The 16,519-nt window shown below is 41.5% G+C and overlaps 1 protein-coding gene across 1 annotated transcript in view; it reads right to left on the bottom strand.

The window, feature by feature from the left end:
- Positions 1 to 1,013: 1,013 nt before the first annotated feature.
- LOC118340231 (pleckstrin homology domain-containing family G member 1) overlaps positions 1,014 to 16,519 on the bottom strand; it is a gene marked incomplete in the record, with an annotated part of 32,781 nt that continues 17,275 nt past the window's right edge. The window contains 13 exon segments of the mRNA XM_035678089.1: positions 1,014 to 4,066; positions 5,069 to 6,911; positions 7,017 to 7,136; positions 7,241 to 7,426; positions 7,541 to 7,602; positions 7,697 to 7,789; positions 7,953 to 7,986; positions 8,404 to 8,490; positions 8,869 to 8,964; positions 9,058 to 9,240; positions 10,115 to 10,246; positions 10,552 to 10,702; positions 12,312 to 12,358. Coding sequence (XP_035533982.1) covers positions 3,069 to 4,066; positions 5,069 to 6,911; positions 7,017 to 7,136; positions 7,241 to 7,426; positions 7,541 to 7,602; positions 7,697 to 7,789; positions 7,953 to 7,986; positions 8,404 to 8,490; positions 8,869 to 8,964; positions 9,058 to 9,240; positions 10,115 to 10,246; positions 10,552 to 10,702; positions 12,312 to 12,358 — 4,032 coding nt within the window.

Below are 16,519 nucleotides of genomic sequence, written 5' to 3'. Positions count from 1 at the left end.
GATATAGAAAGTAGAGATAAGAATAAAAAATAAAATAAGATAAAATTCACGGAAAATGAAATCAAATATAGATAAATATATAGGACTGTATAGAGGATAAATATAGATACATATATAGGACTGTTGATTAGATAGATGTGTAGACCAGCAGATTTTTAGTTTTTTCCTCTTTAATATTATTATTATTTTTTTCTTCTTGCAGTGAGAGGCATTATTCTTGTTTTTCTTTTGGGGGGAATTGTTTGAGAACTGAGGTTTTATTTATTTCCTGATAAATTGGCTCAGGCATCTCTCTATGCATAGATACTGTATCGATGTATATTACGCTACATATATAATAATTTTAGCTCCTCACATTCCAGTGTCAAAAGTAACAAAGTAACAATAAAAAGTAGTATGGAAATATTAAAAATATGTTTGAGGTCATTTGGGGGTTGTCACCATTAAATAGTTTGTCCACCAGAGAGCACTGGTGAGTTTTTTTTTCCAGGCATAAAGTGTACTCCACAGTAAATCTTATCCTGATCAAAAATGAATATTATTGGTTAATTTATTGTTATCAGATTTCTTAAACTCTCATATTTAGATATTCGTTTCATACCTGATTTTAGCTTTTATGGAAAATCATTGTGCCTGTGGGCATATTTTTTTAATATAGCTACCATAATGTAATGGGGACCAGGCATTATGTTGAAACCTCAAGGGAGTCAGATGCTTTCCATATTTTATTCTGCAATATAAACTGATTTTCCCTATAATGTGATTAAAAAGACAAAAATATCTGCATGCTATAAAATAAAGCAGGAATTCATTATGTTTTGTTCACTGAGCATATTCTTTACAATAGGATGATTATTATCTTGAATTGTGTCCTATTTTTTAGGCAGTTTGCTTTACTGCATGAATATTTCATACTGGTAAGCATGAACCTCTGAATGGTAATCGGGTGCTGTTCTGTACTATATTCAATATGGCGACATATTTACTCAATGACAACCACACATACACAGAGATGAGTTTAATCTGAATTTATTACCTCCAATACATTGTTTTGTTGAGCAATGACAACTAGGCAGTTAAAAAAATACAGTACACTTAACTTAAACATTAAAGCATTATAAAGCATAACTATGGCATACAAGAATAACTTTCCTAAAATGTACATCTTTACAAAGTGTTTACAAATAAAATGTAAAAAAGACAGAAAAGTGCAAAACAGAGTCAATGAAGACTGACGATCCCCACCAGTGAAACAAAGGACAAAAATGTACAATGAAAAACAATACTTCATATTCCTAACTTGTTTTTGACGCACATCTCCTGATATTAACAGTAGGCCGTGATATTGTGCTTTTCAACTTTTCACGTGTTATTGTGATCTGGAACTTGTATTAAGCAGTGCGTGATAGAAAACCCACTTATGAAAATATTCACAGTATTTGATTCAAATTTTGTCTGCTTCCCTAAATCTGAGTAAAACCATCTTTTAATAAATACAATTGACTTTATTTTACAACTTGTCTGTGACTTGGAGTAATAGTGATGTGGGTCAAAATAACAATGATGCTTTCAAATAAATAGAACACATTTAGTGATTATTTTCAGGATAGTTTCAACAAGTGTGTGGTGAATGTTGGGTAGGTTTCAAGGGGGGAGTTGTATGAACTTTAATCAAAGTGAGTGACACCTATCTGACTGTGGCTTTCTTTCTGTGACTGTGGATGCAATATCAGTAGTGTGACAGTGTCCCATAACGTAAACAAACAGTAAAATATACACCAAGTACAGTACTGTAGTCTTTTAACTATCTCTCCTTAATGCTCTCCTTTGTGGTCCCTCTTAAAAAAAAAACGTTAAAATTAGTGTGATTTAAAAAAAAAAAAACAAACAAACATAATTTACTTATTTAGATGCACATTTCACTCTACATGATGGATGCTCCCAGACCATAATGCGTAAAAACATCTCCGATTTACTCACAGATTCAAAATAAATATGAAGTCCTACGGTTTCTTATAGATTATCTAAAATATCAGCATCTTCTCTTGATTTTAAAGCGCGATACCCTATTGATGACAAAGGTGGTAGGTAGAGTGAAATACAATAACTTCAAACAGACTTACAGGTCTAAGTCCAGTTATACTTAACCTATTGGATCTTGTAATAGCCGACATGTTTTCTTTACAATTGCATCCTTGTGTTACAATTATCGCTAATAAGCAGTTAAAAGTGACAATCTAGCCCGAGTAGCAAATCTGACGACTGCAAACTTGAACTGCTGCTTGTTCAGAGCTGTTTAAAAGTGTAAGCACAATTAAAAACACTAGCCATCACTGTGGTTCATCACTCCTATACAGGTTAAGATTAACTAGTGCTGTAAAATGCAGTTAAAATAACCTTAACAGCAAATTAAAAGAAAGAGCTTGGAGAGGTACTCCTGACATGGTGCGTCAAGATCCACCAAAGATCATCAGAGTTTTTTTAGGCTTGCACTTCGGTTTAACATGTTGGGCACAGAAGAGATTCTTCTCCTTACAGTCGGTAACAGATATCCTGAACTACTGTATCTGTACAACAGTTTCTTGGCACAAGTTCTCCAGCAGAATCAATTCTTACGACTCCAATTATCCCTACAAGGCTCACATGTAAAGCAATAAAATAATTTGAACTCCTTTGAACATTAAAACCCATTCAGTGTGCCTTTATTGCTAACGTTTCCCCACCAGATCTCTTTGAAACATACATGAGAAGACAGTTTGAACCTGGAAGTGCTAAGGCAGCTCACATGCAGGCTTTGATGTGGCATTTTGACTATTAACAGTAAGCTATTGTGTATTTTACATTGAAGCCCTGTAACTGAGAGTTTAGGTGTTCACATAAGTTGTTGCAAATATCTCTGCGATCAAAGAAATTGCTTCTGATCTATGTTGAGAGATGGGTTATGTTTGTTTTTATTCGTGAACTATGATGTTGAATGATGTAGGGCATTCAAGGCAAAGCAGCAGTGTCCCTTTTGTTGCTATATGCTGTATGTTTATATATATTTGGCTTGTAGTTGTCGTATAGACTCAGGCAAAGCTACTGGAGCTCAGACACTGAAACTTCTCCCTCAGAGACTGGACGATTTTGGGTTGGCTCTGCTGCGGCTCGTTCCACAGGTACTTTTCCAGCTGCTCACGGTCTAGAGACCTCAGCGGGTCGCAGGAGCGCACCGGTGTGCACGGCAGACTCTGGGAGTGGACAAGTCCCCGGCTCTGATTGGAAAGGACTGCCGAGCTGTCATTTCGCTGCGCCAACCTGTCCTGCTCCTGCTCGCACTCGTCCTCTGAGCGGATCTCTACATAGTCATCATCATCTTCCCCATTGTCCTTAAAATTAGCCAGGTAGTTCTGGGTAGCGTTGAGAATGCTTAGTGCTGAAGCCCGGTTCAGGACCACCACCTGTTGACCGTCGTGTAAAGTGAGGTCTGACTGTCCCTGAGTGGAACGCTCTGGGAGGCTACTCTGCCGACCAGCACGACCCAGACTGGGGCCATGGAGTCTGTCTGTGGATCGATCCACAGTGGGTCCGTTACATTTGAGTCCAGATTGGTTCTTCTCCTGCACCTGGCTGCCCAAAGAGCTGACTGACTGACACTGACTGGATGGGGAGGACTTTGAGGAGGGCAAGGACGGAGAGTTAAATGAAGGATGTCTCTTAATGGAACTGTACACGTGCTCTTCTTTTTCACTTGGGGCCGACATGCACGAGCTCCACCTCTGGGACGGTGGGCTGGTTGGAGAGGGAGGGATGGTCTGGAGAGAAGGGATGGAGCAGGAGGAGGTAAGCCTGCGATGCGGGATAGAAGACCCTCGAGCATCCTCCACCTCGCTGGATGAGGAGACAAAGCTGGCCAGCTCTCCGTTGCTGTAAGTGGAGTGGAGCCAGTCCTCCTCCAGTGAGGTCTCAGGCATTGATGGAGAAGATGGCAGCCCTGGATGGGTGTGATGTGGGGTAGCAGCTGAACCAGGAGGATCCTTAAACATGACCTGGTCATAGAGTTGGGAGTACTCTGCTATCCTTGCACCTGAAGAGGGAACACAGAGGACATAAAGAGGGTGTGAGTAGGGTTTGTTTGTATTATGATTATACTTAAACCTGCAATATCAGCAGGAAAGAGTTTGACATACTATCACATTTGTAGTTGATAATTTGAACTTATTGGTATACAGTTGCTTATTTACAAAGCCAGCAGATACATAGCAACATTGGCAATCATTGGTTGTTTTTTTTTGGCAACTTTGCTATTGCAGGTACAAGATTCACTCTATTTTTAGCTCCGTTTTTGGTCTCTACCAACTCCTGAGGGTATTTCACCAGCTAGTTGCAAACTCTTTCTGTCTGCTGGGCAGGTGGAATACAGTGGGTTTATCAGAGCTTTTTGCAGAAAACAACACAGTAAAACAGTAGTGGCCTGGAAAAACCAAAACAATGAGCTGAAAGATGCTATAAAGCTACACAGAGCTGAAGGGAACTGCAGAGTTGGGTGATAATTCTCGTGTGTTCATCACTACAACCCTTTTCATGTTACACTTTAATCATTTGATCCATTGTCATTATAAAGATAACGATTAGAGCCACTTGAAATATTAAAAAAACAATCCAGTTTAGTCTTAAAAACATGAAACCACATAAAGTCATGTGTAGGGATGTACTGATCTGATCCGCAAGATTGGCAATGGCACAGGCAGTGACCTTATTAAGCAGTTTATCTTCAGAGTAGCAGAGTATCTTCCAGAGGAGACAGATTCACGTTAATTCCATTTTATTTGTTAATGTATTTATAAAACATGGTTTGTCTGCACCCAGGTCAGGGTCGAGGCCCAGGTTCAGGTCTGGTAAAAGTTTACGTAAGGTTGATGACAAAAAACACAGAAAATATAACGCCTAAATATAATTATGGTGTATGATTGTCTCCACTTACAGTTAAGATGTGATGTAAAGCTTTATATTAGCTTACAGTAGATTCCTAATTGCGACTATCAACAGTCAGAAACTATAATTCTGAGAGTTAAATGTTTTGAGTTACCTATAGCTGCGCCCCCTTGTTTCTTCTCTTCCAAGATGGCTGCCAGATCTTTCTGCTTCTTCTCCGCTCTGGCCCGAGTACAAGTGTCTCCAGGGTCCATGCTCCTCATGCGGAGCAGCTGGTTGGCTTTCTTGATCTTCTGGCTATACTGCCGTGCCATCAGGAACACTCGGCTCTTTGATTTATCCATCAGGTCCATGGGGAAGTCCACAGATTCACTCAGCAGGAGAGAGGAGGAGGCCAGGGGGGAGTCCAGACCTGCCAGCTCCCCTGGAAACAAGCTATGAATGTCCTTGATGGAATTGTCCCTTGGAGGTGTGTTTCGTTGAGGAAGCTCCACCAGGTCGTCGTCTTCTAGGCGGAAGCTGCCACTGCTGAGGCGAGCCAGTCTTTTACGAATGTTCTTCACTGTACCTGGGAGGGGCTCTGGGGTGACCGGAAGGGGGCGTGATGTAGGAACAGGGCTAAGGTTTTCTTCTGCAGTGGTGCCTTCACTTTGAATGTCAGGGAGGTTGATGACCGGGATGGTGAATGATGGTGTGGAGGTGACAGGTGGGGGTTTAGGCTGATGTGTTGGGGGACTCTTGGTTGGAGGGCTGGCTGCTTGAGGACTTGTAGTTACAATGGGGCTCTTTGTAGGACTGTTTTTGACTGAGGGAGCCTTCTTAGGTGACTCACTGGCACTAACAGGGAAAGCAGCAGGGAGTCTATCAGCTTTCTTCTCATTGCTCTTGATGTAGTTTTCCAGGTCGTTCCAGATCTCATCAACCTGCTCTGACATCTTATCCCCTTTCTGTGAGCGATGAGAGAAAGTCTCGGAGGCAGAGGAGGAGGAAAAATCTGGCTGGTTGGTGTCTGGTCTTTCATCCTCTCCAAAGTGGAGGCTCTCCTCAGATACAAACCCTCTAAGGCTTTCAGTCAGGTCTTGTTCAGAGGCCAGCGGACTGTCCCTCTCTTGTTTTTGTTTGTTGCCTTCATTCGTTCCTTTAAGCTCTGTTGATGGTGGCTCCCTGAAACAGATGGTGTCATAGATGTTTTCCTCAACTATCTTCAGGTCACATGTCCCAAATGGCCTCCCCTCTTGTGTCGAGGACCTGTTGCTTTCCGAAGAACTCTCAGGTTCAATCATAGGCTCTGTGACCCCAGGAACCTCTGGAGCATTTAGTACCCTTGCTGCTTGGCCCTGGGAACTCTGTGCATCTGTAGAAGTTTCTTTCTGTGACTGGCTTTCGTCTAGGTCTCTTCTGACAAGGCCCATGCTCTTCAGGTCCTCATAGCTGATGTTGTCATACACATTTTCAATATCGTCTATCGTCAGCTGCTCGGCTGAGGATGATCCAGATATGTCATTGCTGGATGATTCAGTGTGGATCACTTCCAAGTTGCTGTGACCAGACTGGTCATCATCAGGACTCTGTTGAGCCTCCGTAGCCTTTTCCCCCGCACTGCTCGCCCTCCGCAGGACTCTGCTCCCATTTGGTGGAGGGTCAATCTGCACAGTGGGCACCTGTTCCACGTGCCAGCTGCAGGGCCGAGCTGTCTTGGGCGATGAAGTGGCCTCTGACCTCTCCGAGGGCACCTCTGGTTCCGGTCCGCTTGGCTCTGTGGGGACAAACATCTGGTAGATGTCTTCATCCTCATCATCAGGCTGCATGGTTCGCTGGCGGGTGGGGAACATGGCCCTGCGAGCACGGTGGTCTGCCCAGATGTTCCTCACAGAATGGTCACTCTCTGTGACTATAACAGAGGGAATGGGGGTCTCTGGAGGTTCCTCCATCACATTAGGTGTCCTGAGTAGTGGTGGGTGGTGACTTCCTTCCCTCACTAGGCATTCTCTGGCTCTCTGTAGGAGAGGGAAGGAGAAGTTGTTGTTTTACAGGTAGTTGAGGCAGACTAAAAACATAAATTGAAGTAGATTAAAGTACCATGGTATATTTGTGATTAATACCTGTAGGTCTGAAGGGCTCATGTTGAAGGTTTTCCACTGTTCTATACTATCGACAGATGCCTGAGGGTTCAGCCTCTTCCTGCTGCTTTTGCCAGGGACTCGCAGCCTCTTTCCACCTCCCTGAATGCAGAGTTTTTCACATTAACAACATGTTTGAAGGACTAAAGATGAAGGGGCAATCTTCAAGCGAAGGTAATATGTAATGAATATCACTTTAAACTCACCAGGCCGCTGTCATCTTCATCATCAGCATCTTGCTGATGTGGCTCCTCTTCTCGGTCACTGTGGTCATAGTGATCGCCGGGGTCCAGGGACTCCTGTGATTGGTTGATGAGGCTGCGGCTGCGACCAATAGTGCCCAAGGCCAGCTGGGACACTGGGGAAAGCAGGGTGGCACCCAGACTTGTTCGCTGGAGAGGGGCAGGTTTGCAAGAGTTTAGTCAAACGACGTCTGTCTGAGTGCGTGTGTGTGTGTGTGCGCGCTCATGCTTCTCAACTGGTCATCATCTCTGGGCGTCACTCACCTTTTCACCGTCTGTGTTGGCAGCATTTTGCCTGGCATTCTTCAGTAATTTGGATAGAGGTTCTGGCAAGTCAAACAAATGGATTATTGGTGAATTCTTAAAAGTTGAGCCTTGCAAGGTGTGGAAAAAGGTGTGTACATTTCTTTAGTGTTTTACCTTTCCTGCGTCCTCTACGAGGGGTAGGACCCTCCTTGGTCTGATGGGAATCCTTCTTGTCTCCATCAGGGCTGTAATGAAACCCTGGATGATCTGGAGAAATAATAGAATATATGTCACACAACAAATACATGACAATTAAAATGCTTGAAATATGGTAAAACCTATGACAAAAGAACATAACAATAAATATATATTAGAATATTATTTTAATTAAGTAATTTTCTAATATAATGTTATGTAAATTGGCACTTACGCATTGCATCCATCTCCAAAATTGCTTGCTTAGCCTAGAATCCAAGTAATAAAAAAAGGGTGAGTTCAACCAGTTAGACTATTGATTAAAATAAGCTTTGACACTAGGTGGCGACACATTACAGGCCTGGCTCAACAATTTTGCTCAGGTTTGACACTTAACAAGCAACCCCTTTATGTAATCACAGTGAACTTCTCTGTGACCTTCACCCCCTGAGACAAATCCTAACTTTCCACTTGCACATGGCCAAAGACAGATGAAAAGACAGAGAAGTGATTGTGGCTTGATGAAAATAAACGAGTGGAAGAAATCAGAGCACATGAAGGGAAAAACACAGAGAAAAAGCAGGGGGAATGAAAGATGGAGACATTTACAATACATCCCACTCAAAGTCTGTGTTTACACCATCAGTGAACAGAGAAGGAGCTGTCAGGAGACAAGCTGCTCTTACCTTGGCAGGGATTTTGGCAGGATGGTTTTCAAGTATGAGTCTTTTGAGGTGTAAGATCCACATGCGCTTGTCTTGCTGGGATTTGGCCTGGGGGCAAAACATCACAAAGAAGATAATATCAGACAGGAACTTTAAAGAGAGGGTCGGGGTAGACCCTTAAACATTTGGAACACGGCTTTCTTATGTCTTAGATTTTTTCAGCGCTCGTCAAAAACACAAAGGTTATGTAACAACGATGGCCGCAATAGCCTCTAAGCACTCAACATGTCTGAGCAAACACACTGAGGTGAGCCTGGACGCTCTGCAAAAAAATCAGACACCTGCAAATAATCATCACACTTTCTGATTCCACTCTTGCTCAATGCTGCAGGTAGCAGCATAGTTGAACCATAACATGTAATTACATTCACACTGACTTTGACTTCTTTTATGATGCGTGTGCTCTCCTTTGCAATGTTGTTATACCTGGACCGTGTGCTGAAGTTTGGGATTCTTGTAGTGAAACACGCTGAAACTCAGTGGTTCTTTAGGAATAACTTCCACCAGCATCAGGTTGCAGCACTGCAAAAGACAGGTAGGAAGTTTTTACTGAGAAGAAATGTTTGTATATTTAGTGTCTTTGGGACATGTCATGCTTCGAATAGCCTGACTCACCAGTATGTGAGCCTTGTATGTGTAGGTTTCTTCTCGTTTCTTGGTAATGAGCAGAAGCTTGTCAAACAAGAAGAGAGTTCTTTCGTTTTTGGCTCGCTGCAGACGAAAGGTTCCTTCAAGGACCAGCTCTCCATAGCCAATCAGGTCAGGGCCCTTCCAGTTGGTCAGCAGGCTTTGGATTTCCTGCAGAAGCCACCAAAAAGAAAAATGAGTGTGGGGAGTCAAACAATTCTGCATATTTTATTTAGCAGGAAAGACAATTGCAATACAAAATAGAAGATAAAAAAAAGGTCGTGAGGGAGGACGCAAGATGAATCATAATAAACTTAATTTGTATAGCACTTTTAAAAAGACAACTACCAAATGCTGTAAAATCAAAGCAACAGAAAAACTTTAACAGATAAAAGTTAAACCAATAAAATTATAAAGTAATTGCTGAGAATCTATTTTAAAAAAGTTAGTATTTTAAAGAGGAGGATAGAGGATGTCTGTTGTACAACTGGATGGAGGGAGAAACACTAAAGACAATAAAAAACAAAAAGATGAAGGAAAAGTAAAAAAGAAAAGGGATACGGATGAGAAAAAGTGAAGAGGACAAAACAACAAAAATTTCGATTGAGCCAATCCCTTCTCCAGACACGGAGTAAATACTTCCACACACATTCCTGCATTCATTTGACCCTTTTGGCTTCCAGCTGATAAAAGAAACAAGCATCCCTTTTATGTGTCCTCCTTATGCAAGGCCATCATTAGCCCAGTGGAAAACACAGTGACTTGCGTAAGAAGTGGGGAGGATCAGAGCCTTGGCTGATTCAAACCTTCACATAACTGTTCTGCAGAACAATAAAATAATCGGCTCCTTGAAAGGCTTGAAACTACTGTGTCTGTTTTAGGTATAGGAATAATGAGAGACATGGAAAGTGTGCAGGATACATCATAGAGGAGATCACACGCTCGACGTTTTGGGCAACTGGGACAACACTTGTTTGTATTGACAACCCCAGATAGACAGACATTTTTGTATCTTCCTCATTTAGTTTTTTTGTTCTTGTTGTACCTGCAATCTAACGGCATGCTCATGTTTCCTTTTCATGTCGTTGATGTGCCAGGCCACTCTCTGCATGGTGTCTATGGCTTCCTGCACAACCTCGTAGGTCTCTGTGTCCTTCTCCATGTGGTTGGCTATCTCCTGCACAGACAACACACACATGCACAATGCTGGGAGTCAGCACATGAAGACACGTGCAAAGGGGTGCACTCATAATACAGGCACCCATTTGTGTGTTCCTGCACATAAACACACACTCATGCATCCACTCTAATGCAAGCACTTGTACATACACAGGAACATACATACTGAGCACCATATGGCTAAACATTTGGCTTCTCCAGTGGAGATTGTCCTTGAGTCAGAAAATGCTGTTATTTAACTGTACACATCTATTTGTATTAGTATAAAGCATTAGAGTCTTGTGCTTGACTTGACTGACGTACGTGCAGCAGTAGGTGGTACTTGAGGATCCTCTGCACTGGCTTGAGCAGGTAGGAGCCCAGGGGCAAGGAGTGCCTCAGAGATTCCTGGCGCTCGCGGAAAAACTTGGCCAACGCCTTGTTCCTCATGCACTCTGTTAGCACAGCCACCGACCTGTGGAGACAAAACACAGCGAATAAGACATCAGGCATTTATAGTAAACTGTAATTGGACAGTGATGAGAGTTGTAATGTATGTCCTGGCAGACAATACAAAGAAAAGGAAAAATTCACTCCAGAGTGGACAGAAATCACACAGAGGGAAGTCTCATATTGTCTATAGATAAACTTTGGAATATATTTCACACAGAACAAGGCCATTATAAACAGGAGGAATGACAGACAAAACCTGTTCATATGGGCAGACATGAAAAATGGTGAACCTATCCTTTAATGTTTAATGCAATGAATGTATTTCACTGCTGGGTGTATTGAATCTGAAAAAAATTGCTTTTTACTATTTTTTAATTCTAATTTACTTAATTGTTTTATTCCACTGTTGGTTGAAGCCAATAGTAGATTGTATATTTCTATATATTTTTTATATTTCCTCAGATCTCAATCTCAATCTCTAATTTCCTAGACAGCACTAATTGGTTTTTGGTATATTCTAATAAAACAGCATTGTACAACCTTGAAAGACTTGAATTTATTGGTCATTGGAGCTAGTTTGCTGTGTGACCTACTGAGGAAGAAAGAGCCTTTTTCACAAACAAATGTAGGCTGTATGTGTGTTTGTGTGTGTGTGTGCATACACATGCACTGTGGAAAAAGACTGAGAAAGACAGTCCCAAAACTTTCTTTGTGTTGTGTGTGTGTGAGTGCGCATGCATGTGCATGTCTGCATGCCTAAATTCCAGTGAAGCTCCACACAGGCCTCACATTGTTCTGGAGGAAACCCGACCTTAGAGCTCAGCATGACCATGATACATCTGCAGCCTGTGTGTGTGTGTGTGTGTGTGTGTCTGTCGTGTGTGACCTTGGTTGGGGTCACCAGCTGTGGTGTGGATGTGGGAGAAGGTCTATCTCAAACAGCTGACAATAACCCATTTACACACACACAGACACACACACACACAATCAGCATTCAATTAGTCCTCATTAGCTTGTAAATTGTTTCTTCCCCACGTGCCTTTCTTTATCATACACTGTGAAAGAAAAGAGCCGGAGGAGAAGGTGTGTGCAGTATGTCTTGGCATAAAGAAAAAAGCCTCACGTTTCAGTCTATTTAAATCACACACAATATACACACTGACACACAAAACATCATTCCTCCCAAGTGATCCACACAGGTGTCCCATAGGACCACACTCACACTGAGCTTAATAAAACATTATCAGCGTTGGGTATGATAAGGTGACAAGTGTAATACCCCATCTGTCAGTGAGTGAGCTGTAACTCTGTCAATAGGCAGCGAATAAAAGAATGGAAGAAAAAAAATGGAGCACGAAGGAGGGAGGGAGGGAGGCAGGTAAAGACACCCTGAGGCACAACTGAAGGTAGACACTTTGACTCCTGCTGTGGTGGCTTCTATGGAGCATGTCAGTTTGTCAGAGAGGGGGGACAAAAAGGGTAACGCATTGATCGATGTACACAATGGAGCCATGTGAGACGCTGGGAAGACGTTATGTGGAGGTGAGATCAAGATAGAATGACAATGACAAGTAAATGGGTTTTTGTACAGTAGACAGTGTAGCACGCACACACATACTTGTGGCTCTTACCGTGGATAGTTGGTGCAGTACTGAGTATAAATGTGGAATTCTTCACTCTGTAAAACACAACAGGGAAAAATTAGATGTGTCAGGAAACAGGACGAACTGTCGAGAGAAGAAAAGGTGTGAGATGTGATGGTACATGCTGTAGTAATTGATAAACAACCTACACATGCTGATGCATTTGTGACAGCATTTTGTTTTGCTTTTTTGGTAAAGATTTGTAAAACCACTATCTGCTTATTTGGGTAATTTGTTTGAATGTATAGGCCTATATATGCAGGTTGGTATGTATAGTATAGTTCATATTTGTTTGTATGATATATATTGACTAAGATTATACTGACTTTTTCCCTGTAAAGCACTTTGTAAACTTGATTATGATGATTATTATTATTGTTGAATGCAATAAACCTTATTTCTCTCTATTTCTTTATGGTGACAAAATCTATCAGCAGACTTAGTACTGATCAGAGTGAACATCAGATCTATATTATTTTTGTCATTGTTAAACTATTGTGTCCTTGTAACGCAGTTTAATGTCAGATTGATTTGAAAAGTCCCTTTCCTCACAACAATAATGTTCCTTTGACAAAACTTGGATGTTCACAAAGCTTAATTACACCATCAAAGCAAGTTTCATGTGTCCGCTAATACATTTTCATATCATACGGAAATGATTTGAACACAATGGATGCCTGGAACATGCAAAACCACTCGTACTGTACGACCCTTTTAAGGTCAAGATTCATCATCCTTTTTTCTTTCATCACTGATTGTACCGTCTCTGCAGTGGTTCTGTGTGGTTTTGATGACTGGCCGGTTATTTCATGTTTATGGCTCTGCACACTCTGAGGCCACAGACAAGGCATCCTCTCTCCTCCGCTCACTGGTACTAATTGAAAGTCAAACCTGTAGCTTATGATTAGCCTGCGTCCTGGCCTCTAAGCCTCTGTTGATCCCAACAGCCCTGAGCACTTGGATTAAATATCCCCTCATACTTTATAGCCGCCCCTTTAATTGAGACTTTTCCCACCTTGCATGCCTCTGTGAACATCAAAGACATCAGAGAAAGCATGACTTATCAAAGCTAGAATGAACCTCTTTCTCTCTCAGAACGTATTTTCCATGCCATCTCTTCATCGATTTGTTTTACTTTTATGGATATTTTTCAAATTTTCTTCACTTTTATAATCCTGCATTCCTCCTTTAAAGCTTTTTCTGATCATCATGCTCTCTTGGAGGCCTGGAGATGAACCCTTTACTGTTGCATAACTGTGTCTAATTGAACTCTATTTGTGTCCATAAACATTTGGGGGTCGCAGGATGCGGACAGCCACCAGGAAGCGACATCATAAACACACAGAGCAGATGACAAAAGTCTGTCCTGGTTCATAATGCACGCACATACACACAGACACATACATACATACATACTGAGAAATGTGGACATTCACACACATTTTCAAACATATGAATCATAGTAAACTTACAGTAGGCAAAACTTGCATGTGTATGAATGTTTGTTTCCTGCTGTAGGTAAATATATATTCTTATTGAAGCCACATTAAACAATTCAACCTACCTACACAAACACTACATCCCAACCCAATACACTGAACACACACACACTCAGACAGACTCTCATGATTTGTTTGCCCGAGGTGCACCGTGGGAACCATCCTAAATTGAAGAGCAGAGCTCTCCTCCTCGTCTCCAGCAGTCTGCCGCCACAGACCAGGCCTAAACACAACCAGATGTGCCACCATCGATTTCGGATGACACATACAATAACACACACTCCTAATACACACTCTTAATATCCGTCTGGACTGTGAACACAAGACCACAAGATACATAAATGCTTCTATAGAGTTAAACTGAACTAAAACACACACTTTGAACCCAACCATGAAACCAGCAGACCTTGAAATAGCTCAAATTTATAATATACTTCCCTTTAAGAAATATATACAAGCCGTGTCTAAATCATATAATCAGCATATCCAAATGTGGCATGTGAGCATTGAAGAACACGGCAGCAAAAATATCCCTTTCCCTAATATCAACATACAAATTACGTAGAAAGTTTTTTAGTTTTACTAAATCAGCAGTTTTTGTTGTGATTTGTCGAGACTAGACTGGTCACAGTGACTCATCAGTTAAGCACTGAACATGACAGATCACTAGGGGCTAGAAAAAAACAAAACTTAAGCTCTAGTTGTAATTGAGCCCTCTGTGCTCCAGTCAGCATGTAGCAACCCATAAAACACTTTAAAGGCTTACTCAACACATAGCACAGTCAGGATTCAGCAGAACACGGAGGAACATGAGGATAGATCGCCAATTATCTGAGAGAGAGGACGAGATTTACAACTAGAACTGTCTCTTCTTCAAACACTGTGCTGGGTTGTGACTGTGGGCTGCTCAGACTAGAAATGTATTAGCTGTAAGCTCGCGTGTGTATCCAAACGTGTGCGTGTGGATTTCACAGCAGATAGTGAAAGAGAAGTTTTGTGGTTTCTCTGAGTCTTAGCAACCGTGACTAACCTTCAGCAATACAAAAGAACTCTGGTTACTATTCTGGTTACAACCCTTTTACCAGAAGTCAGCCTGTGTAATGATGAAGCCACCCACCCACCCACACCCACACACATGCAGACGCTTCCATACAGACAAATGCATGTTGGTCCTTGGATGTCTCAATGTAAAGGGGGTGTGAAGGTCAGGGATGACTGAATGTTTCCAGAAAAAACCTACTCACTGACAAATATATCATGCAGCTACTGTATGTTCACCTTAACATACTTAATATTACATACGTGACATGAATATTATTATATAAAGGAATTTAATGTAAGATGTTGGAAACATCTGCTCTTGAGTTTAAATCATATATTCCTTAGCAAATTAAGTTTCAGAGTTGTAGTGTGACTCTAGATGTCTAGATTTCTATTTTCCAGGACTTCTTGTGCTATTTCCAAGCTCAAAAGCACACTTGGACAAACTTCATCTGCTGATATGATTGAAACCACTAATGGACCTTTTGGTGAGATTGTTTTGCAACGAACGGCTATTTCCAAAGTCAATAGTGAAGTTTCAGTCTCAGTGGAGTAAAGTAAACCTCAGGTTGTGTAATACTGGTTTGTTTGAATCTTTATATAAATATCCGTTTTAGTCTACATTTGAATGAATGAAATCATGGCCACCATTTATGCACCAACTTAGATCAGTATACTGTAGCTAAACTGTATATATGCACATTAACTGGGTTTCAATTACTATTTAATTCATATAGATTTCTCTAAAACGCAAGTTTAAGTTAAGTTTAAGAGCAAAAAGTGAATCTGTGCTGAACAAAGGTGGCTGTAAAGAACTACACAGGTGAGGTGTGTGTGTGTGTGTTGGATAAGATCTGGAGCTCTTCCAGTAAAAAATTAGGAAAACTTAATGGTTTTAATGAACATCTGCAGTATGAGTACCAGCCTCACAAGAGAGAAGCAATCAGAGGCAGGAGGCTCCAGGCAGGATGTGATTTGGACTTCAAGAGGTGGAGCTTTGCTTTCAGCTGGCTTTGACCCAATTTAACTCCTGAATAAACCACACAGTAAGTACCACAAGGATATTATACTGTCTTTAGAATAAATGCTGTACTGTGCACAGAACACAAGTCAACAATAGGTTGTCTGTATTTCAGATTAGGGGATTATCTGAAATCGGCCTCTTTTTCTGTTGAGACTGTAACATGAATCAGTCGGTTACAAGATGTCATCACACTGGTTTGTTTGTGGATCTCAGCTAATTATGCAGAGCGCTGCTGTGGGCTGCAATAAAACAGGTTTGTCTCAACAACAGCTGCTGTATTTAGGGAGTCTGTGACGCTGACTGTGACTTGTTTTTTTTTTATACATGGTCAGACAGTTGCTCTGCGGTATTGGGTGTAATTGCAGTCGGGTAGGGAGGGAATGTAAAGTGTTTGAGAGGAAGTGCTGGAATGCAGCATGTTATCATGGGACATAATCATGCAATCATTTATTTTTTTTAGGGCACAGACGGGTGAGGAGCAGGAGTGGAATAAAAGCACAGTGATACCAGAGTTGCTCAGTCCATCTTTTCTTGATGAAGCACTGCTATTATGCCCCTCCTGTAAAAAGGTGATTATATATTTGGACGGTCCTTAAAATTCCTCTGTTGTTGACCCCCCCCCCCCCCCCCCC

The sequence above is a fragment of the Morone saxatilis genome, unplaced genomic scaffold (genome assembly GCF_004916995.1).
Source record: "Morone saxatilis isolate NCDOM2014 unplaced genomic scaffold, NCSU_SB_2.0 Contig7, whole genome shotgun sequence".
NCBI lineage: Eukaryota > Metazoa > Chordata > Actinopteri > Moronidae > Morone > Morone saxatilis.
This window is presented reverse-complemented; position numbering and strand designations above follow the sequence as displayed.